Here is a 24,826-nt window from a genome sequence, read left to right as displayed (position 1 = left end):
TAACAGCTCTTACCTTTTATTACGTTATGTTTTTTTAGTCTGAATCGTATGATACCTTGCTTGGTTTCAACATGGAGACATATCGTTCATCTAAAACTCTTTGGAAGTCATGTGTTGAACATCACACATTTTTCCGCCTTCATTCACCGAGAGTGAAAAGAAAATTTCCATTGTCTCTTGGTTCCAAATTCACATATTCTGGAAGAACAGAATATCAAACAGTGGCAGAGGTACGACAGAGAGGGATTTTAGAAAGAAAATTCGTGAGATCGCCCAGTAAATATTTGGTGGTATGGAAAAAATATGTTTTATAGTCATCAAATTAATAACCATAGTTGTTAATATTTCCACCACTATAACAAAATTAGCATGCTCAAAGTTAACAAATTCCATATTTTGTATTTATATATAATATATAACAATTGGAATACAAAATGCAATCAGTAGTACAAATTATAAAAAATTAGGAATTTGGCCATTTTGCGAACTATGATACTGATTTAGGACTTGATTTTTGTGCTCATTTAATAGATATTTTTACGATATTGCCTCATTATATTTTATAATAATTTGCTACTACTCAGATTCATCAGAATATTGTCATACTAAATCAAGTTTTGAGAGTTGTTAACTATGAAATTCTTCTGTATTAAATACTTTTCTTCTCAGTATGCTTGTCTGTGAAATTTCTTATCATGTTCAAGCTGTTAATCATTTTCAACATTCAGTCTAAGAATCATGATATTAGTTAATCTAAGATCTAGGGTGTTTTCAATGTATGTACATCCAAACATGTCTCAAATGGTTTCAACTTCTTTGTGGCCTTCATAATTATCTATGCTTCCAATTTATAGAATAAAACAGGAGTATCATCTAATGTATACATATTGTTGAAGATATACCTGCCTTTTTTGAACTGTCTTATCTTTTTACAAGTGTTCCAAACAATTTATGTTTGATTTAAAGAGATAAAAATAAATTTTCAATCAATGCTGAATAAAGTGAACATTATTTCAGTACCACCATACTTTTATTTCATTCAGTTATATAATGAGGTGATACATTTTTATCCAGCTTCTTTTTATAGGGTCGCACTTCTACTCATACACCTCCACATTTAGAAGATAGAGGAAAACTGATAACAGCTCCTGCTAGACCACCAGGACCTTACGCTCATAAAGTCACTTCATTAGACACCAAAGAACCTAAAAAAGCATGGACTGAAGACAGTAGGATATCAGATGAGTAAGATATGAGTATACCCATAATCATATAATTACTAGTATTTTCACGTTAAAAAATATTAGAAAAAATCTCAAAATCGGATTTCTAATCACTAGAGAAAATGTTGACAATATGGTGTCACTATTTTTCTTTATTTTCTTTCAGTGATGGAGGTTTTTTGGAAAGAACACTAGAAGGTCCCTTTTCGCCTGGAATAGCTGGAAGAGTTATAAGTTATGCAGATGAAGAACCACCTTCTCCCACTTCTAATGGATTATATGATACTCCGCCATATAGTTTAAGTCATTCCCCTACGTCGCAAATAATCGATGATAATCTAGTAACGATTGTTCTCCATCCTGATGAAGAAGGAAAATATGGTTTTAATGTGAAAGGTGAATTTTTTAACTAATCTGCATATTATCATTGATTATAAAATCCATTGGTCTTCATGTAACAGGTTAAATCTATGAATGTCATTGGAAGAAAGCTTACAAAACATGTTTAAATAAGAATAAGATATCATAAATGGATCACAAATATCTAAAAGGTTTCATGAAGATCAAAAATATAATATGCCGTATATTTATCATCATCAGTGGTGTTAAAACCCCTAGAATTTCTACTCATCTTTGTCATTTGGCAATTATCCCAATATAGTTTACTATTTCTTAACTTTGGTCTTTCCCTTCAACATAATACTTAGCCTAAGCACCATCAATCAGAAATATTCTCTTTCATTCCTAATCTCTCTTCATTCTGCTATGGATTTGTATTTTCAAAACCTTCCTTTTATTAACTTATATTTGGTCTTGAAGTTATAGGCATATGAACTATGTGACAAATATAACTGTCAGTTTCGTTCGTTGTAAACCAAAAGTGAATAAAGTGTAGTTTCTCAATTCTATTTATTATGATGGAATATGAACTCTTCTATATCTATATCTTATGAATCCATTACTTTTATTATCAATATAATTTGTTACTTCCATCATTTGAGCAATAAGGTAATAAAAATACCTGGTTATAGTCCCTTAGTGTTCATTATATTTCATTTTTTACCAAAATTCAATAGTCTTTTGTGAATTATTTAAGCAAGTATCTTAAATATATAAATTACTTGATCATTTGTTGGTTTCGATAGTTGAGATGACTTCTGCTATTGAGTTTTTATGGATAATGTTTTTTTTATTGTGTAATTGATCATATTTTTTTATAGAAAACTGTGTAATCTGATTCTTTGGATCACACGGCAAGTCTCAAAAAACGCAATTTCAATATATTTTAGAATTTCCTTGTAACATTTATGAAAAAATGTTTTTTCTTGTTGATTTTTCCTAAATTACTTTAAAAGTTTTCATTTAAATAACAAGTGCCAATAATTGAGTACAAATATATCATGTTTTCTTTTATTCTTAGTTTTTGGGTGAAAGTTTTTTAATAGCTCTGAGAGCCATCAACAGAACTCAAACATTTGGCTGAAGCTACATGTAACTATACCAAAAATTTTTCTACAAGTATTAAAATGTTTTTCTTATTTATTTAATCGGTGGGGTGAATTTATACACAATGCTCTTTACTTAATTTGTTTATACACTAACACTAAATTCACTCAATTATTCAATATTCACCAAATTATGCACTAAGACTTCACTATTCACTAAAATATACACTAAGAAACAAGCGCTTATTTATGCACAACGGATTTCTCAATACTTCGGATTTTAGATTGAAAACAAACGAAAAGGTCTTTTCAAAAAATGATTCTATAAAAATGATATTAAGAAATTGTCTTCGTAAGTAAAAAAATGATCCTTCTGAGAATTTTTCGCCATATCCGCCAAATTTTAAATTCAATTATCATAATAGAACAGCACGTGCTTTACGATCTAAATCGTTGGACGAGTTCGTAACAGTATGTACTTTACAAAATGTCCGGCAATCAATTCGAATAGTGAAAATATTGTGTGAATATAGCATTTTTTGTAGGTGGAAGTGAACAAAATGTGCCTATTTTAGTATCTAGAGTAGCTCCAAATACACCTGCAGATAAATGTGTGCCAAGATTATCGGAAGGCGATCAGTTGTTACAAATTAATGGCCACGATGTAACACACGCTCTTCACCAAGACGTTGTCAAATTAATTCAAGAAGCTAGAATTACAAATTCAGGTAAGTATAATTAAAATGGTTCACACTAATTTTCAAGAGCGTCAGATTTCTATAACACCTTGGTGAAATCTATAATCAATAGCAGTAAACTGTACTGATAATGATTTAAATATATATGATGATTTTCAAATTATTGACAGAAAATGGGGTTGCCATTTTAAAATGTGAATGACACAATTTTTTAGTTAGATTCGGCATCAATTTCTGAGCACCCCGTATAGTTTATTTCCAAAATTCCAAAGAATTATGAAGCTCAGACAAATTCTAGTAATTTCTAAATTTAATCATTGTTTATGTACTGTTAAAATAAAATAAAAAATTGATATAAGTAAAAATCGGAACCATTTAGACTTATGATGTTTTGAATAAACTTAAATTGAAATTTATTATAGACTCTAAAAATAAGAAGCAGATTTTTATTTTAACTGAAACATGCTCTTAGAAAGTTTTCATTTTAACTCATGTGATATACACTTTGATTGAAGTGGGTTTTTACTCCAAAGATCTCTTTCTGTGGCTAAATGCAAAATATAGTCTGTTCATTTCACTATTTACTTTCATAACACAATGTTTCTCTATATTTCTAAACTCGCCCAAGCCTAGGTGGTGAATTTCTTATTTATATCATATTTTAACGAGATTTTTTAACTTTTAGGTAAGCTAGTATTAATGGTGAAAGCCAACGTCTTGTATCAAGGTTATGAAGACTATGAAGAACCGCCATATCAATATGTACCTGCAGGAGACATAGAACCTCCATCTCCTGGGAACGCTCTCCAACAAAGTATGCTATTGTTAGCTGATGGATTAGCTAGTGGAACATTAATAGCACGATACGAAACACTTTTTAGAAAACATCCTGATTTGACATGTGATGAATCGCTAAAACCACAAAATGTGAATAAGAATCGATATAGAGATATTTTGCCATGTGAGTATTCTAATAAAATACTTTTATTTTTACAATTAATGTTCAATGAAATCAATTTTGTTTGTGATCTAGAAATGTTTAATTTGTGTCATACAATTCATCAGGTAGCTTAATGTTTAATAATTGCTGAAATTTTATTTTGTATATTTACCGCAAAATTCATCCCTCGAAATTTAAAACAAAATGTTTTTCTTGATTGATCATTTATAAATACTCCTATTTCAGATGATACGACTAGAGTTATGTTGAAAAGTGGTACAAATGGTGACTATATCAATGCAAATTATGTAAACATGTCAATATCTGGTACTGAAACAGTAAACCATTACATAGCAACTCAAGGTCCTTTACCAGCGACCACTGAAGACTTTTGGCAAATGATCCTCGAAGAAAACTGCAATTTGATTGTAATGTTAACTACTCTTATAGAAAGGGGACGAGCCAAATGTCATAAATACTGGCCGAGTATAGGTGAAACATTAACTATGCAAAATACTACTATGAAATGTATTTCTGAAGAGACTGATCCTTCTGAAAGTTTTGTTTTTAGAGATTTTGTTCTTCGCGACATTAAGGTAAAAGTCATTTTATACTTTGTTTAAGTAGTAAAACTTTGTTAATTTTCAGTTAAACACATATATTCACAATACATAGCATTTAGCAATTAATTTTTTTTTAGAATAATGAATCAAGAGATATAAAACATATGCAATATATTGCATGGCCTGATCACGGAGTGCCTGATTCCCCACAACAATTTCTAAATTTTACTGAAAAGGTTCGATCGGCAAGGAAAGGTTCTGCTCCTGTAGTGGTACATTGTAGTGCCGGTATCGGTAGAACGGGTGTGATGGTATTGATGGAAACTGCTTTATGTTTAATGGAGGTTAACGAACCAGTTTATCCTTTAGAAATAGTTAAAACTATGAGGGAACAACGAGCTATGATGATACAAAATGCTGTAAGTAATATTCTTGTATTTACACATCAGAGTAGTTCAATATAACGAATTTTTTCAATAGTTAAATACAGAGGTCCAATTATGTCTGGCTGTCAAAAAAGCATCGGCTATAGGGAGACCCTCAAATATCCAATCGTCATTTACGACGAATGTTGAAACGCATTCTCTTAATGCAAATTTGATTCCTGACTTATGCTGACCTCTGCAGTACAAAACAAATAAGAAAGCCGAAAAAGACATCAGTAAAACTTTATATATATTATATTCTTTAACTTTATCAAATTTATTTTAGATACAAGAATCCTAAATTTTAGGCATTTTTGAAATTAAAGGAAAAAAATTAAAAACATTTTTACTATCCATTTTTCATATGGTATTTATTGACTTCTCAAGAATATAAAATATTGTAATAAAAATCAGAATTTCAATTACAAGTTGTTTAAGTGGGGGCTACAAAAAAAACAGTTAACATGATTTCAGTAGAAATCTGGAACAAAAAAATGTAAAAATTCTTGATCTGTAAAAATATCGCTATCGCATTGACCTTAGCTAAAAAAAACAAATCACAAAATGGCATCGACATGAAGTATCAATGTTTTTCAGTACAGAATAAGTTTATATGTGATAACAGATTGGGATATTGCCTCATTTATTTCGTTGATAGTTTATGAAATTTTCGTTACTTTAAATAAATAAATGCAAAATAGATTCCTACTCAAATTTACTTGCCTTGCTTTCATCAATTAAAACAACGATTCTGTGATCCAAGCATGATATATTTATCCACCAAACATCTATACTTGCGTTACATAAACATAAATCCCTAGTACCCTAATTCTTTCCTAATATTTTTAGTTACAGTCAATATATGGATAATATGTTTGAGTTTTTATTAATTTTTTTTTTTGCAGAGTCAATATCGCTTTGTTTGTGAAAGCGTGCATGCTGCATATAGCGATAATATAAGTGTAGATAAATCAGTAAGTCAATTAGAATAATGATTGGATGATATCTCGATTAAAGATATGCACAAGGAGTATATCAACAAGATTTTTCTGTAGAAAAATCTGGTTAGACTGAGTGATACAAAAATAATGCACTTAAAATCAGAATTTTCATATCGATAGCTGCTAGTCAATTATATTGTCAAAAAATTTTCAGGTTTATCATATGTCTGAGACTGAAAATTAGTGCCATATCTTTTCTATAAAATCCCTTTTTTGCAAGCGATTTCATATTTTTATTTTATTATTTTAATTTGAAAATTTTTATATTTTTAGTACTTTTTGCATAGATATACTACTTGAATTGGTATTATATATCTGATCTTTTCTACACTTTTTACAACCTAAATAATGTTTTAGCTATTATATCAAAAATTACTTACCGTTTACAAATAATAAGTATGCTTAAATGATATCAGCAACCTATTCTCTGTAATAAAAAACACTGTCATGTGGTAATTGAGAAACCTACAAAGGGCCTCGACAAAAGAGAAGATAGAGAAAAATAACATGACCAAAGATTATAGAAGAATATAAACAAATGTCGAGCACATAACAAGTCGAACAGTCTGATAGTTAAAATTGTTTTAATAATAATAAGAATAAGAGAATCAGTATTGTTATTTCATACATTTCTTTAATGTTATATATTGTGTATAAAAATTTTATGAATGCTGCTACAAATAGAACAGTCATACATAAACATTTCCATCTTAGATTATTATTAGTGGTTTAAATTCAATAACTGGATCCTCATCTTGAAATATTACCACCTATGAATTAAACAATGAGCTCTTCATCGTCGTTTTCCTTCAAGAGCATCAAAGAAAGACTTCAAATGCCGAAATTAATGATGATGAGGACAGTACTAAGTCGCTTATCGCCGTTTCTCCAAACTACTCACGAGTTGTCAATGAATTTCACTTAATTAAACTTTTCTCGTATTCTTTATTACTAGTAGTTGTCGATAATAATTTAAATTTCAAACTTATTTGTATGTTATTTCAACTGATTTTAATTGCAAACTTCCATCACTACTAATTATGTGATTTTGATAAGCCTTATACATAATAGAATCTGTCCAATACATAAACCTATTTTTTAAAATGTATTATCATTTGATGTGATTGACTTAGGTCATTTGTTTACGAATTTTGTACAAAAATGTGAAAAACAATCACAACATTGTTCTGGCTTACGTAATAACATATTTAGTTTGTTTTTTGTTTCACAATAACAACTGATAAAAGATAAAAACTTAAATCATAGACCAGTTCAAAACACTATATTACGACAATAATTCATTGATTAAATCGATAATTAATGGAGTAGAGAAATATATATGAACTATCTAAGGTTGTTTATCTTGTGCCATTGGTTTTTGTTTTCAGATATAAAATGGAAAGTAACCCTTTTGTGAATTGAACGGTATATGGTAACACTGCCTATACTATTACATGTGTGTAGGAGAACAGCCCCTCATTACTTTCGATGTTTTATAGTGTCTATGGGAGCACTATTTAATATTTTTACCTGTCGTAACATGCCATTTGGCTTGTTACGTTTTTCTTCAAACATTTTGATTATTCCTTTGTTCACGTACTGTGTCATTTCTAATTATTCTAACATTCGAGTTTTTGAAGACATTAATTGGTTAGACTTCCCCACTCCATTCTAAGAATTCAATTATACTATAGTTTCATTGTTAAATCGTCCTCAGTCTATCTACACTCTTAAAGTGTTTACATCAAAGTAAATTTAGTAAAATTTGTGGTGATATTATTCTTTACATCGCCGATAAGTTTTTCTTATATCTTTCTAACGTTGCTTTTTATATATAATGCTCACAAAATTCCAGTTATTTTTATGAATTTACTTTTGCTTTAAGCAAATTTTGTATAACACAAGTCTTTAAAAAAGTTGAGAGCTGTTTTTTTCGTGTAATACTTATGTTTTTGTGTACTGAATCAGAAAATGACATTTATTTGCTCATAGAACGTCATGTTTTCTGATAATATAGGTATTTATGTTAAACAAGTTATCATCTTAAAAGATAAAATACTAAAAAAAATTATTCATAATTGCGTAACAAAACTTATTTTTTTCATCTAAAATACATTCGTTGGTAAGCACTAAACACATTTCTTTTTCCCAGTGAGAATCCTTTTGAAGTGTCCAACAGTAGTCTGCCATCATTCAGACCCTCCATCTTCCCTTGTATCTTTTTTCTATGTCCTTAATATCTTGATGAAATCGTTCACCTTGCTCTTCACTCACATCTCCTAAATTTTCTGGACAGTAATCGAGGTGAGAATGAAGAAAATGAACTTTTAAACTCATTAGGCAACCTAAAGCTTGAAATGCTTTTAACATTCGATTTAACAACGATTTGTTTGTAGTTAGGGTCTTAGTTATTGTCTAAAAATTTCTCCTCTTTGAAGGCAATCCATCATGGTTGTGATGGATTGTGGATCAGCCATAAGCCGTCTAATATTTGGTCCAATGAAAACACCTTTCAACTTTGCCGCCGAGATGCCTGGAAACTCTAATATTAAGTATTTGAAGTAATTTCCATCTCTTGAAAGTGACTTTACAAATTGCTCCATCAATCACAGCTTTATGTGAAGCAGTGGTAGAATAACTTTTGAGGAGGCACCAAAGTTTCATGGAGGACATTCTTTTCGCTAACGTTAAGATTCCTGGGAGGCCAACACTTTTTGGTCCAGTGATTTGCTCAATCTCTACTATCGCATAGATACAAAAAGCAAGGGAATTCGATAAACCCAGATTGTTGTAAGAGCAACATGCTCAAGATTTTAAAATCACCGCACACTTGCCAACCGTGGTCTTTTTATTTCAATTTGCAAAGAATAAATTCCAAGTTCTTGTAGGTTTTTTTGAGGTATACGAAATGATCGACAGGAAAGGAAGTATAGAAACCGCCATTGTGAAGCAGAACTGCTTTAAGACTTCTTTTTGAAGAATCTATGAAAATATGCCACTGTGCTGGCTTAAATGTCTTCATCAAGCCTCCAATAAACCAACTCGTCCTCTTGGCAAAGTAGGAAGTGAACTGCTTCTCACGGTATCAAAACCAAGAGAAATACACTCCCGGCAAAATAAGTTCTTTTGGGCCTTGATCCCCACTCAGCAGCGTTTTTTGGAAGTTTCTTACCAAATAATTTAGCTCGCCCTGGTAAAACAATTTCGAACTGCTGTCATCTTAAAATGCAAAACTTGACTTGTTATTGGGTTCAGGTACAGCACTATCTTCACAAAACTTGGAATCTCTTCCAAGGTAGCAGGGGCCTTGGGTACTGGTATTTCGGTCCCATGAGGAACGGGATGAATAGCTGATTGCAGATTGGGGTATGAAATTGGCTGCTTCCGTTTTGAATTATACCCTTTCACAGAACACGAAGAAAAGTAACAATCATCACTATGATTCTTTTGCTTGCTCCATATCATAGGAATCGATTATTGGAAAGCTTTTTTCTTGTCCTTAAACCAATTTCGAAGGTCTTCAACACAGAGTTTTAACCAAAATACGCGAAGTATACTTTTTTTACAAAGTCCGTAATATTTAGTTGTTGCTTTAATATCATATATTCGCCACAACAGAAACTGTCAGACGAATTCACACACTTCCAAACAGACTACACTATACTTAACCAAGACATTTAAAAACAATAATCAATATAAAATTGTACTCATTTATTCATTACAAGTTAGCCCAAAAATTCCCTTCTTTAATTAAATTTGGCGTTTTACAAAATAATCTGAAGTTCTGGAATTTTTTGAGTATTTTTTTAGTTTTCAGTTCAATACCTAAATGTATAGAAATCAGTCAAAAACATCTAGACAACATTTTTGTTGCAGACCTGTGTAATTTCCCTTGTAAATTTGTATTTTCTGTTTATTTGGAGAACAGAACGAATAGAATAGATTCCTGTTTAGTTATATTTTAAAAAATATAAATTCAGTTTTTTCTATTTATAGCATAAGCTCCTTTTTACTCAAATATATTCTACATACTCTTTCTTTCTCTAATAATTTCCATCGAAATTCTTGTTCCCTTTCATTTTTTCCCCGCAGTTCTATGGCTGCTACATGTTCTATTTGACTATATAATTGTTTAAAAATAGCTTTGAAAAGATTGGGATAAGCAGTCAATGATTTAAGTTTTAAATTATAAACTCCTGTGTCTTGATTCACATTAACATTCTAAAATTAAAACTTGATATGTAAAAAAATCTATGAAGCTTTTATCATTGATAAATTATTACAATAAATATATTTTGTTAACGTCCTTTCGTCCGAAATTACCAAATTTATTAAATAAATCGAATTGTGAATTTGTCGTTTTGCATTTTTGTGCACTAAAATATTCCCCTCCGTCTCTTTACAAACGTATTTTTAAAATAATACTCCATATTTGAAATGATTCTTAAATGCATGTGTAATGTTGGCAATAATGACTGTAATATACATCACCATAATGTGCTATATATTCTATAAACCGCCATTTTTATCAACAATGATCAGCAATGATACGTAAAGAATTTATTTGAAACATTTCATTTTTCTACTCTATCTACTGCCATTGATTGTTTCAACAAACAATAATGGCTTCTTAAAAAAATGTAGTTTTTCAAATAATAGTGAAGTAACTTTTTTGTTAATAAAAAAATGTTTTTGAGAAACTATGTTTAAACACAATTTATAATATATTTTATCAATTTGATCTAATTGATATACAGGGTGATTCAATAAGAATTCCGTCGCAGTTATGGAAGGGAAGTACTTTTTTCTTTGTAAACTAATGCCTTCATTTGTGACAAAAGAATTTGAATCAGGACCTCTTGGTGGCCAAGTAAACTCACTCCCATGACCAATCCATTGATGCGGAAACTATTCGTTTAAGTATTGACGAACTTGTAAAGAATAATGTGGTGGTGCTCCGTCGTGCAAAAACCACATATTTTGTCTTAAAGCGAGAGGTATATCCTCTAGTAATTCGTGTAAATGTTCTTGAAGAAAATCTAAATAAAGAGGTCCATTTAAATTGGTTGGCAGTTCAAAAGGACCTCATATCCACATATTACACCACACCAAATGTTAACCTTAAACTCGTGATGAAAATGTGTTTTCCTCATAGCATGTGGATTTTCAGAATCCCACAAATGATTATTTTTATAATTAAATATTCCTCGTCTGGTAAATATTGCCTAATCAGTAAAAAGAATTGTATCCAGAAAATTTGGGTTAACATTTTGTTTATCTTGCAAAAAATGGACAAATTGTAGACTCTTAGGTAAATCTTGAGGTAATAAATCTCAACAGGAGTGTAATGATATGGATGCAATTTTTCCCTCTTCAGTATTCTAAAAATAGATTATTGGCTCATACCTGTTTGCAGACTTAATCGGCGAGTACTGATATCTGGATTCTCTGTAACACAAATTAAAATTTCATCTTCTTCATCGGCAGTGATTTTTTTTTGTAGCACCGTACTCAATTTTAGAGCGTAAAGACCCCGTTTCACCTAAGCGATTGTAAAGATTTCGGTACAGTTTGTAATTGGGTTGCCTTCGATTTGGGTATAATTATGAATATCTTCGAGCCGCAGCTGGACCACTATAATTTGACTGAGCAAACACACAAATCATATCGTGCATCTCATTATTGGAAAAATCGTTATGCATAGGCATTATTTGATAAATAACTATCACACTTGTTAATTACTAAATTGTTAATAAATGGTATACTAATGTATTACTTATTCTTATTATTATCCAATTTTTGCTTCTACACAAACTGTCTAAAAGTGACACAAGCCTACTTGAAAAGAAAACGAATAATTAAACCACGGCTTAATTCACGAATGTGATTTTGATATTAAGAGATCTTTACGAAAGCGGATCATAAAGTGTATTGAAGTAAATGGTGCACATTTTGAGCATTTGTTTACAAATTTGTTATTGTTACATATTTAAGGAATAATAAAATTTTTTTATAAAAAAATTAACATTTATTGAACTTTTTAGAAGCAAATAACTGGATAACCGATTGAGTTACATGAATCAAAGAAGAGTAACTTTTTTTTGTAGAATTTAACGCTTTTTAATATTTTTTCATTATTTTAGTTGTAAGTTTAGCCCAAAAAAAGTTTACTTTGATTTAATTAACACAAACAAGTGTAAGTAGCGCCCTCTATTAGCAATGTTAAATTAGAGTGCAAATTATGATTCCTCATGCCAAAAAAACGTTAAATTGCCAATTTTACCAAGAGAAATTGTGAAAACATTTCACATTGGATTGGACATTATTAATGAATCACCCTGTATATGAGATTGAGACTATTTTCAGTAAATATTAATGGTAGGGAAGTCTAAGCGGGGATTTCAGGATTTACTCAAGTACACAGATTAATTTAATGGTGAGCACTTCTACTATGTCTTTTATAAAAAAAATCTAAGAGAACTGTAGAAAAAAATGAATGTCTATGGCCTGTTCGCCGAATATGCAGTTATTGTCCTTTGCCATTTCTATCATCTTAAGTTGGTATTTGACTGGGCAGTGATCTTTCTGAAGACCGATCACCAGTTTAATATCGTTTCTGGACATCACAAGTGGTTTCTACGACATTTTAGCTGATATGGTTTTGAATCTTTTGAATTGTCTTAGGCCTGGAGTGTTTCTGCAGTAAGTTCCATCTGATCCATTAGCCATCCTTTCAGTTTGTTGTTGTGACATGTAATGAGACCACAGTAGGGCTCTGTCTTTCTTTTTTGGTAAGACGGTGTGCTTCCTCATTCCAACCAACCGATCGGCGCTACGGTCCTTGAAGAACCTTGGCCTCTCGACAACTATCCTCCATTCTTCTTGATGTTGTACTTTTCTCCGTTGGTTTCGAACGCCTAGTACTTCTAGGATCTGTCCTATGTTGTCCTGCCATCTTATGCGTGACCGTTCTGGTAGTCTACGGCCTTCTGGCTTTTTTCGATATGCAAGATTGACTCGACTCGATCCTCCAGCATCCGTTCGACGTGACCAAGCAATCTTAGTCTCGCAACCTTGTCTCAGCGTTAGAACAGATGCGCCATTATCGTTGGTCTTGGATTGGGCCATAGATGCGCCGAAGTACTTTCCTCTCCCACGAGTTGATTCTCAGTTCGTCTCTAGCAGTCATTTCCCAGTTTTCAGAAACATACATGACAACTGGCCGTAGTGCGCCTTAGTGCTTACATTGCCTCGTATAACCTAGAAGCCTATTAGCTATATTAGGGTTACTTTATTTATGTTAGCTGATGCTTTCAGAGTTTTTGCATACTCCTACGCTAGGTTGCATGTGCACTCAATAGCCTTGAGTGTCTTCAAGGTTACTTGGCTATTTGAGAGAATGTAAATGTGCTTTCTAGCCACTTTTCTATTTAAATACTCCTGAGCATAGGAGGTTGTGCTAACTTACAACCATCTGTATACTAAAGAGATGTATTTTGAGCTTGCGGAAGGTCTTTATTGGTTCATGATTGTTGCTAATTGATTGCCACTTCCAATTAGGTGTCTTAGTTTGTCATTATCGATTAGAGAATCCTTATGTGACCTATCAGATTTCCTGAGAGGTTTAATAACGCCTCTAAGATTGTAGTAAGTCAAGTTTACATGGTCCGTGTATCATCCAAACAGACCTTTTCCTCTAAGTGTGAACCTATAAATTATGAATATTGTTTGTATGGAGATAATTATCGAAATAAGTGTTTAGTTTCATTTTTTTAAATTTTGTTTATCACATCTAATTTTTGGAATAAACAGAGTAAAAAAAAACCTACAAAACATCGCAGAGAAATCAATTTTATTTTGATACCCCAAATATTTCTAGGTTATCGTTTCTAAAAAATCTATGGGCACCTATGCCACACCTGAAGGAAAAAATATATCCCTTCATTCTTCCCTCCAATATGTCTCCATTATGGACGAGTAAATCCCCACTTTGCCTCTTAGTTTCCCCTACTGCTAGGACAATATATTTGTATGTCAAGAATGTATTGTAAATAATTATTAATATATGGACAACATCAGGTAGTAAGTGAGAGATGTTATGTATTCATTTTATAAATATATTACTAAAACAAGTCATATTTGTTATGAGGTTGAATTATTATAAAATTAATATTGAAATCAGAGGCTAGTGAAAATGTCATGAGTCTTTATGTATCAGCCATCATCGTAATCAATATTTGTGATCTGTGATTAACTTTTACTTCCATAATAATATCAAGCCTGCACAAATTATACTTGATAAACACATTCATAATTTTTACAGACTATTGATGGTAATTATAATTGAATCCAAAAGTAATTTTCCAATAATGGGAAAATAACTATTTTCACCGTCAATTTTATTTTTCAGTACTTAATACACTAAATTCCACAAAATCAGGGTTGAACCAATTAATAGAAACCTATTTTGAGGTACAATATTTAAAGAAAAGTTATATGTTTATTACTTATTCATCTTTAATTTTCTGATCTAGCATAGAGAATAATTAAGAAAGCCTTCCTGTATAATTTATAGACACGGATTGAGAATTTTTAAACTTGGGAGTTCTGCAATATAAATATTGCTTGGTATTTGGTCTTTCTACCACGTAAATTGGTCCGTTTTCTATTTTGCTTATTATTGTGACTCAAACGTCACTTCTGTCGTAAAGCCATTTCGGAATTTCAATTTGAGTCCCTTCTTCTCTTGCCTCCTTATAAATTATAGTAGCGTTCCTTTTATATGAAATCTGAAATAATTTGAACTCATTTAAGTGCAGCTCATTCAATTCTAAGTCCCATTTAATTTTAATCAAATCAGATGAATTGAGAAATTTACCTCCCCCCTGAAAGTTTCAGGGTATATTTACTTGTTTTTTGATTAGTGTCTAGTGATTAACATTGTAATTACGATTTGCGAATTTATTTTTATTTTACTTTTATATTGACTAGTGCATTTTTGGTTAGAATAGAATGGACAGAATGCATGTCTCAGTTTGTCATTCCATTTGACCCACCATATTAAAGTGAGAACAGTTGAACTGGTATTTTCAACACAATTTGAAATAATCAGATCATTTGCAAAAGGAACGCAATGTATAAGTCGGAGTCAGCAGAAGAAGAGACTCAAATTGAAATCAATTGTTTAGTTATAATTATAACTTATAAAGCATGCAGATACAATACACATTCTATTGAATCTCGGGGTATAGAAATTAAAAATCAAGGGTTTTGAACTTGCCTTGAGTAATATTCTTGAAACGCCATGTATTTCTAGGCAATTTTCTTCACTTAATTTCCTATTTAAAAGATACTCCTTGTTGAACTCATTATCCCACCGAATTGTGAATATATTTTTCAATATTTTCTGCAATAAAACACGATTTTACATGTAACACTTTTTTTAAAAAATTTATAATAGTTGCAGATAATTTATAAATAATTTTACACATCATTTTATGAGTTTGTAATTCGTAGTTCTGCAATTAACAAATTGCAACAAATTGTATATTTTTCTTGTATTTAAACTGTAGTTCCATTTCTAATCTTAATTTAGTGACTTATCTTTTCTCTTTTATGTTAATTTGTGTAGTAAAAACACGCATACAATATATATGTGTAGTACTTATTGTGAATTAATTTTGTTACAATTTTGTTGTTATTTAGACAAATAAAATAAATAAAAAGCTCAGAAAGATTTTGAACTGATTTTCATATCATGAGCAAATTTAATTCAAACTGTATAAATTATACTAAATCTTTAACTATTTTAAATCAATAAAGAAACATATTTATTTAGCTGCCTGGTTGATCATTGGTAGTACAGGATAGAAAATTATAGGTATTCTGCAATGTTTCCGAAAAACTTACCTCATTGTAGTTTTGTCGTTTTTATCAAAATTTCTTAGATTCCATTGGGTTATGTGCTGAAACGATGGGTTGTTCGAACTGTTGCAAATAAGAAAATATGAATGACAACATGTCATAAACAACATCAACAGATTCAGCACTTCCACATTGAGAAATTGTTCACTAAACTATAGTATGCTTTAGATGTAATAAATAAAATTATTCCTCAACGAATGCCTTTAGTAACTAAGAAGGTATGTAATCCTTGACGTGTTCCTTCTCGAACGATATCTCGTCATCATTGGTATATAATAAGTATTGTAATTAATAAAGTAATTATTAATAAGTTGTTATTATATAATATATTGACATTAAGTTACTTCTCTAAAATATAAAGTTCTTAAAATAGCAAAAACATAAGATTGAATAATTGCGACTGCTGATTCAAGAGTTAGGAATAAAATTTGGACAATAATTAATAAATTTACTAAAGTAATTGATATTATTGGGCCTGTATTTCCTAATTATGTTAGTAATAAATGACCTGACCTATTGGCCGATAAACGAATAGCTAAAGTTCCTGGTCGAATAATGTTTCTAATAGTTATACATACTATAAAAGGTATCAGAACTGAAGTTACCGGAGAACTTAGAGTTGCATCTTATTTAGCCGAAAAATTCATAAATCTAAGAAAGGATCGCTTTTACCACGTCCGCAGAGAGCCAATTCAAATGCCCCACAAAATTTAATATAATAATTTTCCAGACCACAGTTTCATGTTGCCTTTATATATTTAACTAACAATCAGAATCTAGTTGCGCCATAACATTGGTTAATCCTAATAATGCATATTCCATAGAATTATGAATATGGCCTTTAGTTTGTTCGTATCTATTCATCTTCAATCTTGAGTGCTTTAGACCAGTGACCCCTATATTTGAAAACAATATAATGCAATTCTAATCATTTTTCACGTGTATTTAAATGTATGTATGTATTTAAATAAATGTTCTTATATGGATTTTCCACTACTTGCACAAATTTTTCCTATATTTGGTAATAACCTACTTTTCATACACTATTGAAGTATATTGTTACAAAATTCAATTCGTCTTAAAGAACTTATTAATTCAGAGATTCGCGAAAAATATTTATTGAGCATCTACTTACTTTTATTAGGCGTTGCGCTAGACTGTCATACACGTCACTGTTTTAGACCACCGGAACTACATCGCACAGCATTTAATCGTTTATGCTCTAGCCGCCCCTGTTTTTGAGTCATTAAATATTTAACATAAGTTTCAAAACAGTTAATTCAAGGTCAAGAAAATGGAACTGGATTGTTTATAAATACTAGGATAGAAATTTTATTGAGAATTGTAGCCACTCAAATTGAGCTCTTTTGACTCTGTATTATTGTGGGTAGTCAGTTTACATTTTATCCCTATTTAATTACAGCTTATCACATATTTTTGAAGCATCGACTATTGTTCTTCATTTCTTTGCTGCATCTGTTTGTCACGTACTCCCAGATTTTGCTTATCTTGATCTTCCCATCAATTTTTTGTCTATTGGGCAATTTTTTCTCATTTGGTCTCCATTCTGTAATTTTCTTTGTACCCTGCTATTTTCCATTCTTTAAATATGTCCATACCATTGTATTCGTTTTGCTTTAATATTGCTTTAATATATTCTTAATTTCATAATTCATAAGTTCTCTATATTCATTATTTCCAACTTTCACTGGTCCATGAATTTTCCTAATTATTCTCCTTCTCATATATCCTTCGTCCATATTTGTTAGTCTCATAGTTTCAGCAGCGTATGTAACTACTGGGTTTATCGCAGTCTTATAGAATCTTAATTTGGTTGCTCGGCTTATTCTCTTGCTCTGCACTATAATTTTATACTTATTATATGCCCTATATTCCGCAAGATTTCTTTGTCTTGTCTCATTTTTGTTGCTTATCATTGTTCCTAAGTAATTAAAGGTGTCGACTACTTCGAAGATGAGGTCATTTATCTTTACTGTTTCTTGTTTCTGAACTTCCTTCTTTCTTTCAAATTCCATAGATTTTGTCGTTTTCTGATTAATTTTCAATTTCTTACAATTTTTTCTAATGTGCTTTCAAGACTCTTCTGGTCCCTTGGTTAGTTAAATCATCATCATATGCTATTACTTGTATTGATTCATTAATGACACTTCCATTGATATTACATTCCCTTATTATGCCTTCAACAATACTGCTGAGAGTTCGTCACCCTGCCTTACCCTTTCAAATTCCTCAGATGATCTGTTTTTTGTTATTACCCTTGCCATAGAATTTAGCATAGTCATTTTCACCAATTGTACCAACTTTTGGGGTACTTGTAGTTTTTCCATGTTCTCCTCATCAGACTGTCGAATGCTTGTTTGAAGTCGATGAAAAGCATTTACATATTAATGTTGTGTTAATAGTTTTATCTAATCATTTGTTTTATTGTATCTATCGCATCTACTTTTGATTTTCCTTGTCTAAAACCCTTTTGATATGCCCCTCTTTTTGGTTTGACTACCTTTTTCAGTCTTGTGGATTGTTTAAGTAGAAATTATTTAAATAAATTATTCAAAAATTGATATGAAATTTATTTTGGTTTTTGATACTTGGCTTGAATCCAAACTCTGTACATTTTTAATAACTTTCCCCTATTTACTTGTAACCTTCTATCAGCCCTATTTTCAAGTTCTTGAAATCCTTTTCCTTCAAAAAGCTCCTTTATTTCATCTACACAAAAAATGGCCATATTAGGTATAACAATATATATATATATATATATATATATATATATATATATATATATATATATATATTTATATATATATATAACATAAAAAATAGATCGAACTGAAGAATATTTATGTAAAATATAATATAAATTATGATAAACTTAAATTACTCCACTGGATTTCCAAACATTTTCTTTAGTTGTATATTTTATAGTCCTATAAGCTGAGATATTGAAATTTAAGAAAAAAAGATAAAAATAATAGTTCGAATTGCTTTGACAAAAATATAACTGAGAAACTATTTCCTGACAACTCAAAAGAGAGATGCTCTGTCAGCTAACCAAAATGACCTTCATCAAAAATGAAAATCTCATGTATGTTGTTCTTCAAATATACTGTGCAAATAATCCACTTTTGTTGAACATCTTTTATTTATACAATTGAACCTAAATAGCGAGTTTTGCAATTCTTATTGGAACAAGATTGATTCAAGATAACCATTATCAAACTAATGATCCAGTGAACTGGAGTGTTCATTCATTTTATAGTAATACTCACCCTGATTAAAAAAATATACTCTGGTACCATCACCTCTAACATAAAAATTATCTCCTACACTCCGTCCTGGTTTAAAGCGTAATTGTGCCATATCATACCTGCCATAATCTCTAAATAGTAACAGGCCTCCTGGTTTTAGGTACTTGTAAATATTTTCCACCACTGTAATGTACCTGAAATTTATTGCCATTAAAAATGCTAAACAAAAAAAGTATATACAAACAAGACATCTATCATGCTTCTAGAATACTAAATTTAGGCGGGAAAAGCTCAAACTTTATCACAATTAATATTTTTTTCATTAACTCAAGCACACTCTGCTTCTTACTTCAAATAGAAAAATAAGTACTGTTTCAATCTCAGAAAAGGGCATAACCCAATTTTTGAAACGCTTTATCAAGAATCATCTTTGTATTTGTTCTAAGTTCTCTTTTATTACTTCTATAAATCTGGAACTATGTCTTGAATGGGGATTTTAAGATTTAACAAGTAAGTGAGATCATTCACATGTCGTAATTTTTGAACATATGCATATAGATTTCAAAGGTGTAAATCACTATTGCCATTAAGGAGTTGTATAAAAATGTTTTCTATGTTAGAATGTACGTACTAACTTACTTTTCAGGATTAATCGCCGATAAAACAAATATTAATACTATAATATCAACACTATTTTCTTCAAAAGGTACGTTCCATACTTGATTAGTAGCATCCAATTCAAAAGCATCACATCTTTTTTCATCAAACTCTGGAGAAGTTCTTAAAAGCTCAATAGCTTTAGAAGAAAAATCTGAACCATACACCTAGAAAAACCACTTATTTCATTGAATGAGTCTACAACCAAACACTTTGTTCACCAAGATAGGACAGTAGAAAGTAAGGTACATTGATTATTATAATGAGTGTTGAATAATGTAATCTTTTGCTTACAATACTGACAATCAATTATTTAAAAAGGCAAATTTAAGGGATTGTTAATTATTTTTAATGTGGGCACAACTGTCTTTGACTCCCAACTTGTATTGTAGCTCTCTTTTTTCATTTTCATTTCACAATGCTTTAACATGATCAAAATAATATTTTCCTCTCTTTGACAGGTCATTAGTACTTGTAACTGAACATTACCAATGCACAGAAAATGGTAACTGTAATTATTTAAGTTTTAGAGGTGTTCACTGAAGTTACTGCATATCATGGGTCATTTTAAACAATTATTTGGGTACCATAACAATCACCGTATTTCCATCCAGGCGCGGTTTCAACCCCCACCATTTCAAAATTTTATGGAACCATCAAAACTTCAAGATCACTATTGATAGACACACCTTAGAAAGGTTTGGGGTCAATGCTAGTGTTTCCAAGGAATGCATCTTCGTCACCTACTCTCTTTCTCCTATACATGAACAATCTACTCGACAAAACTGCAAAGCCGATCTATAGCTTCGCTGACTACAGCACACTGGTGTCATCATTAAAATCAACAGGCCTAATAAATTTGGCTAACACCCAAATCCGTAGGCAACAACAGATCACCACAATCAATACTGATCTTGGAAACATTTTAGAGTGGGGTGGAATGAATTTGATTGAGTTTAATGAAGCAAGGACCCAGGATGCTGTATTTACAAAGAAAGCTAGCATTTCAGCTCAAGATTTGGTCCTATCTCAACATAAAATATCAACATCAGCACAAATTCGCTTGTTGGATGTCAAGGTTGGGAGCAATATGTCCACAGATCACCTATATTTAGATCGATCACGACAATGTTATTTGTTCTCACCAAATTGACGTTAACTGGGGATCTGAACTTGAACTACTAATATGACATCTTTAATAAAATACTGATAAATTTGAATTTTATTAATGGCGCGTAATTTAAAATATATGAAGAGAGTTCATAATATCTCTCAAAATGGAACATTTTCAAGATACAGTATCAAAAAAGATAAAATTTTGAAAACTATTATGAAAAAAAAAAAATAAATTTGGAATTTCATTATAGTTTTGTTCAGAAAAGTATAGAGTAATAAAACTTCATTAGGTATGCAAAGGGATCACAGAGTAATCCAACGAATATTTAAGCTACTTTCATAATTTGGCATTGATTTCATTGTAAAATCCTTTCTTTTTATCAAGTGCAGGTAGTACCACCCGGGTTGGGGTCAATATATGGGTTTAGCCTATTGTTATTCATTCACAAACACTGAAAATAGTGTGCCAAAGGCGTGCCGGTAGGATAGGAAAGAATTTTATTTTAACAGAATAAAAATTAGGCATTATGTACATAGTATTAGGTACATTATACAGAAATTAAATTATAAAATATAATATTCTCCTCTTGACGTTATAATTAACAGGTCGACGGTCCGTCGATCAAGTAATCAAGATCCCACATTTTCTCCTCTTCTTTAATGACATGCTGGACTGCTTTTCGCCAGTTCTCTGGTGTCACCTCCTTAATTGCTTGATCAAACAGTAGCTTAACGTCTTTCATTTTGAATGTCGTGTTGTGTCTCGATACAAATGTGTGCGCAGCACACTTAAACTATGTTTTTCTGCTATATCTTCCACGGCATATTTCATAAAACGATGGTTGTGTAAATTTGCTATAGCTAATAGTTCTGTTTTTATCAAATTATCTTCAAATTCAATACTTTTGGTGGTTAACCAGTCAATAATTTCTTGATTTCTCCAAGATGAAGTTGGAGTCTTCTCTATGCGTCGAGAATGATAACTTGCGTTATCCATAACTACTACTGAATCAGCCCGAAGATATTTTATCATTTCACCAAAAACATCCAAATCCATGTCCTCGTGGTAATCTCCCGTATGGCGCGACTGAAAGGTTAGCAATCCTTCTTTTAAAAATTCCTCTTCGCTTAACATATGGACGATTATTAGTGTTTTCCCTTTACCTGAAGGCACCTTAATACCCGTTGACAGGTCTTCCATGAAAGCTTGGCGAGCACTGGTTATATTTTTGTCTTGTCACATTTTTGGTACTGTTCAACCTTCATTAATCCACTTCTCATCAAGATAACTGATTTTCTTCTGCTCTGTTCTGTACTGCTTTATACTTCTTAAGTATTTTTGTCGCCAGCAAACAATTTCATCCCTTTCCAGTAAAAATGCTTTACAGTTATGCTTTTCCCAAGCAAAATCCATATTTCTCAAAGTAGTCCATAAAAGTTTTTTAGTTATGAAAGGAATACTGTCATCCTGGCCAAGCTCCATTAAAATCTTATCTAGGGTGGGTATTTCTTTTTTAAAATAAAAAGAGTGAACTTTTCTTCGAATTTTTGGTGTTTTCATCAAGGACTTCTACTGGTCTGCCTGGACTTTTCTTGGGAGGTTCCACTTGGCCTACTATCTTTCTCACCTGCAATCATTTAAAAATGGTGGACTTTCCAACTCCAGTCATTCGAGAAAATCGGTCGACAGTTTCTTGTACAGTAAATTTCGGGTAATCATATTTTATGCAATCTTGTACATTTAAAATAATAATATGCTATTTTATTACCAATCTTATAATACAATGAATACTATTTACGGCTTAACAGCAAATACTGATGCGTTAAACTAAACAAATATACTTATAAAGGTCAAAAATTTTTAGGTAAGGCACTATTGCCCTTCCGGCGCATGGTTAATGACAGATCCATCTAGGGCACTGAACTTTAATTACAAAAATTATTCAACCATGGGCAATCTGTGGGAAACGTTTAAAAAATATGTGGTTTATGAATATGTCCTGGCATAGTCACATAGCCAAATTAGTTAAGGCCAATGTCCAACATAATCCCACCTAGAGCAGTTTTTGCAAAACCTACTTGACAGACATGGCTCATGAACACACCTACAGACGCCCAGGATGTCAATTTATTGGGACTCCTAAACTACTCGAGTGTAATAGGTTCGAGCTCTTGTGCTTGCTTTTTAGTTATTACATAAAAAAAAGTTCTGATCACAGTTTTAATATTTCTATTATTCCATTTTTAATTTAATTCATGGCTCCCCACCCAAAGTAAAAAGTTGAAACTGTGCCTTAGCTAACTTTTTACTCTTTCTAAATCTCAAATTACAACTTCAAGGTAGATAAAAAAACATGAAAATGTGCAGCTATAAGTTTTGATATGTAGATTTATTGTTGAAGAGGATCATACACACAATAATTTGTTTGTTCACTAATTCCAGATAGGAAAAGGAATTAAGTATCTTAAGAGGATCTACATAAAGTTATTATAGTTCAAAAATTTAGGAAACTGTTACTATACCATTTAGCTACATATCACATTTTTCTTATTTGTTTCACTTACTTTTAAATTTTTATTGGTTGAATATTGTAAAATAGGAAATATAGTATTACCAACTCCACAGCCAATTTCAAATATTTTTTTCTCATTGGTACCATCATCACTAAGTTCTGGAAATTCAGTAAATAACCAATGGCGATCTTTGAAAAATCTATTAGTATGAATGTCATAGAATCCATTCCAAAATTTGTCAGCATCTTTTTCATACTTATTTATATCTTCTTGACTAAATTTTACAATACTATTTGCTGTAACTTTGTCTTGAGCTTCTTTCTCTTGGATTTCATCCCATTCTACATCATCCCTGCAAAATAACATTTCCAATTCTAATTTATTCTTGTCAGGTCGTATAAACATACCAAGCATTGAAAGAGAACACATCAGAATTTTCAGTTAAATATCGAGATCCGTATTTCGGTTTCTTTCTATTTCGTGTCAAACAAAAACGCATACTATTTGAAACATTATATACTGAAGGAACTTTAAAAAACAAATGAATAATTGTTTTCATACCATGCATTATGTTCAAAAACACTTTTTTCTTCGGTTAAGTAACGATTTCCAAATTGTGGTCTTTTCTCGTCAGTCATCATGTATAAAATTTATATTGTAATGGGCAATTATGATTATGGAAATTACAAATCAGTTGCAAATTCTTAAAGAATAATAAAATACACACTTTTGCATAAGATGAACAGGTTATGATAAGTGTCATCTAAGATTTTATACTCAATATATCTGCCACTCAGTATAAAAATTGATGACAAAGTTCGATCCTAGCGACATCTCTCGAACTTTCTTCGTACCAAGAAAAAAGATTTCTATAATCAAAGATTTGATCTAAGGTTCATATTCACGCTAATTTCACGGGACATTTAAAAATAACTGGAGTAATTCAAATGCTTGAAGCTAGTTGTCGCATCAAATTATGAATGAAACAAAAGTATTATGCAAAATACTTTCATTTTGCTAACATCTTAAATTCAAATATTGTTGTTTAGAA

The 24,826-nt window shown here is 31.0% G+C and overlaps 2 protein-coding genes across 7 annotated transcripts in view; one reads left to right on the top strand and one right to left on the bottom strand.

Moving 5' to 3' along the window:
- Window positions 1-24,826, top strand: part of LOC130900412 (tyrosine-protein phosphatase non-receptor type 4) — a 29,881-nt gene that overhangs the window by 2,903 nt on the left and 2,152 nt on the right. For 3 of the 5 annotated variants that reach the window (XM_057811011.1, XM_057811008.1, XM_057811010.1), the window contains exons 6-13: window positions 39-290; window positions 1,088-1,245; window positions 1,390-1,619; window positions 3,214-3,396; window positions 4,052-4,327; window positions 4,553-4,902; window positions 5,007-5,288; window positions 6,200-10,146. In XM_057811011.1, coding sequence (XP_057666994.1) covers window positions 39-290; window positions 1,088-1,245; window positions 1,390-1,619; window positions 3,214-3,396; window positions 4,052-4,327; window positions 4,553-4,902; window positions 5,007-5,288; window positions 6,200-6,286 — 1,818 coding nt within the window. In that variant the 3' untranslated portion in view covers window positions 6,287-10,146. Of the gene's footprint in view, window positions 1-38; window positions 291-1,087; window positions 1,246-1,389; window positions 1,620-3,213; window positions 3,397-4,051; window positions 4,328-4,552; window positions 4,903-5,006; window positions 5,289-6,199; window positions 10,147-24,826 lie in introns of those variants that run through there. The other 2 variants (XM_057811009.1, XM_057811012.1) reach the window with 2 other exon arrangements.
- On the bottom strand, window positions 18,798-24,557 carry LOC130900420 (tRNA N(3)-methylcytidine methyltransferase Mettl2). Of its 2 annotated transcripts, none has more exons than XM_057811034.1 (5): window positions 24,183-24,557; window positions 23,827-24,127; window positions 20,128-20,312; window positions 19,510-19,682; window positions 18,798-18,949 (listed from the first exon to the last, which is right to left on the bottom strand). In XM_057811034.1, exons 1-5 carry the CDS (start codon window positions 24,341-24,343, stop codon window positions 18,810-18,812), a joined length of 960 nt encoding a protein of 319 aa, XP_057667017.1. In that variant the 5' UTR covers window positions 24,344-24,557; the 3' UTR covers window positions 18,798-18,809. The 2 variants fall into 2 exon arrangements, with proteins under 2 accessions (XP_057667017.1, XP_057667018.1); XM_057811035.1 differs by having other exon boundaries at window positions 24,337-24,554.

This window comes from Diorhabda carinulata, chromosome X, assembly GCF_026250575.1.
Source record: "Diorhabda carinulata isolate Delta chromosome X, icDioCari1.1, whole genome shotgun sequence".
NCBI lineage: Eukaryota > Metazoa > Arthropoda > Insecta > Coleoptera > Chrysomelidae > Diorhabda > Diorhabda carinulata.
This window is presented reverse-complemented; position numbering and strand designations above follow the sequence as displayed.

Coding starts and splice junctions, on each gene's coding strand:
- LOC130900420 (XM_057811034.1), bottom strand. CDS start 24,343: ATGCATGGTATGAAAACAATTATTCATTTGTTTTTTAAAGTTCCTTCA. Junction 24,128..24,182: donor GTGTTCTCTTTCAATGCTTG/GTATGTTTATAC, acceptor GTTATTTTGCAG/GGATGATGTAGAATGGGATG. Junction 18,950..19,509: donor AGTATATTTTTTTAATCAGG/GTGAGTATTACT, acceptor TTTTTTGTGTAG/ATGAAATAAAGGAGCTTTTT.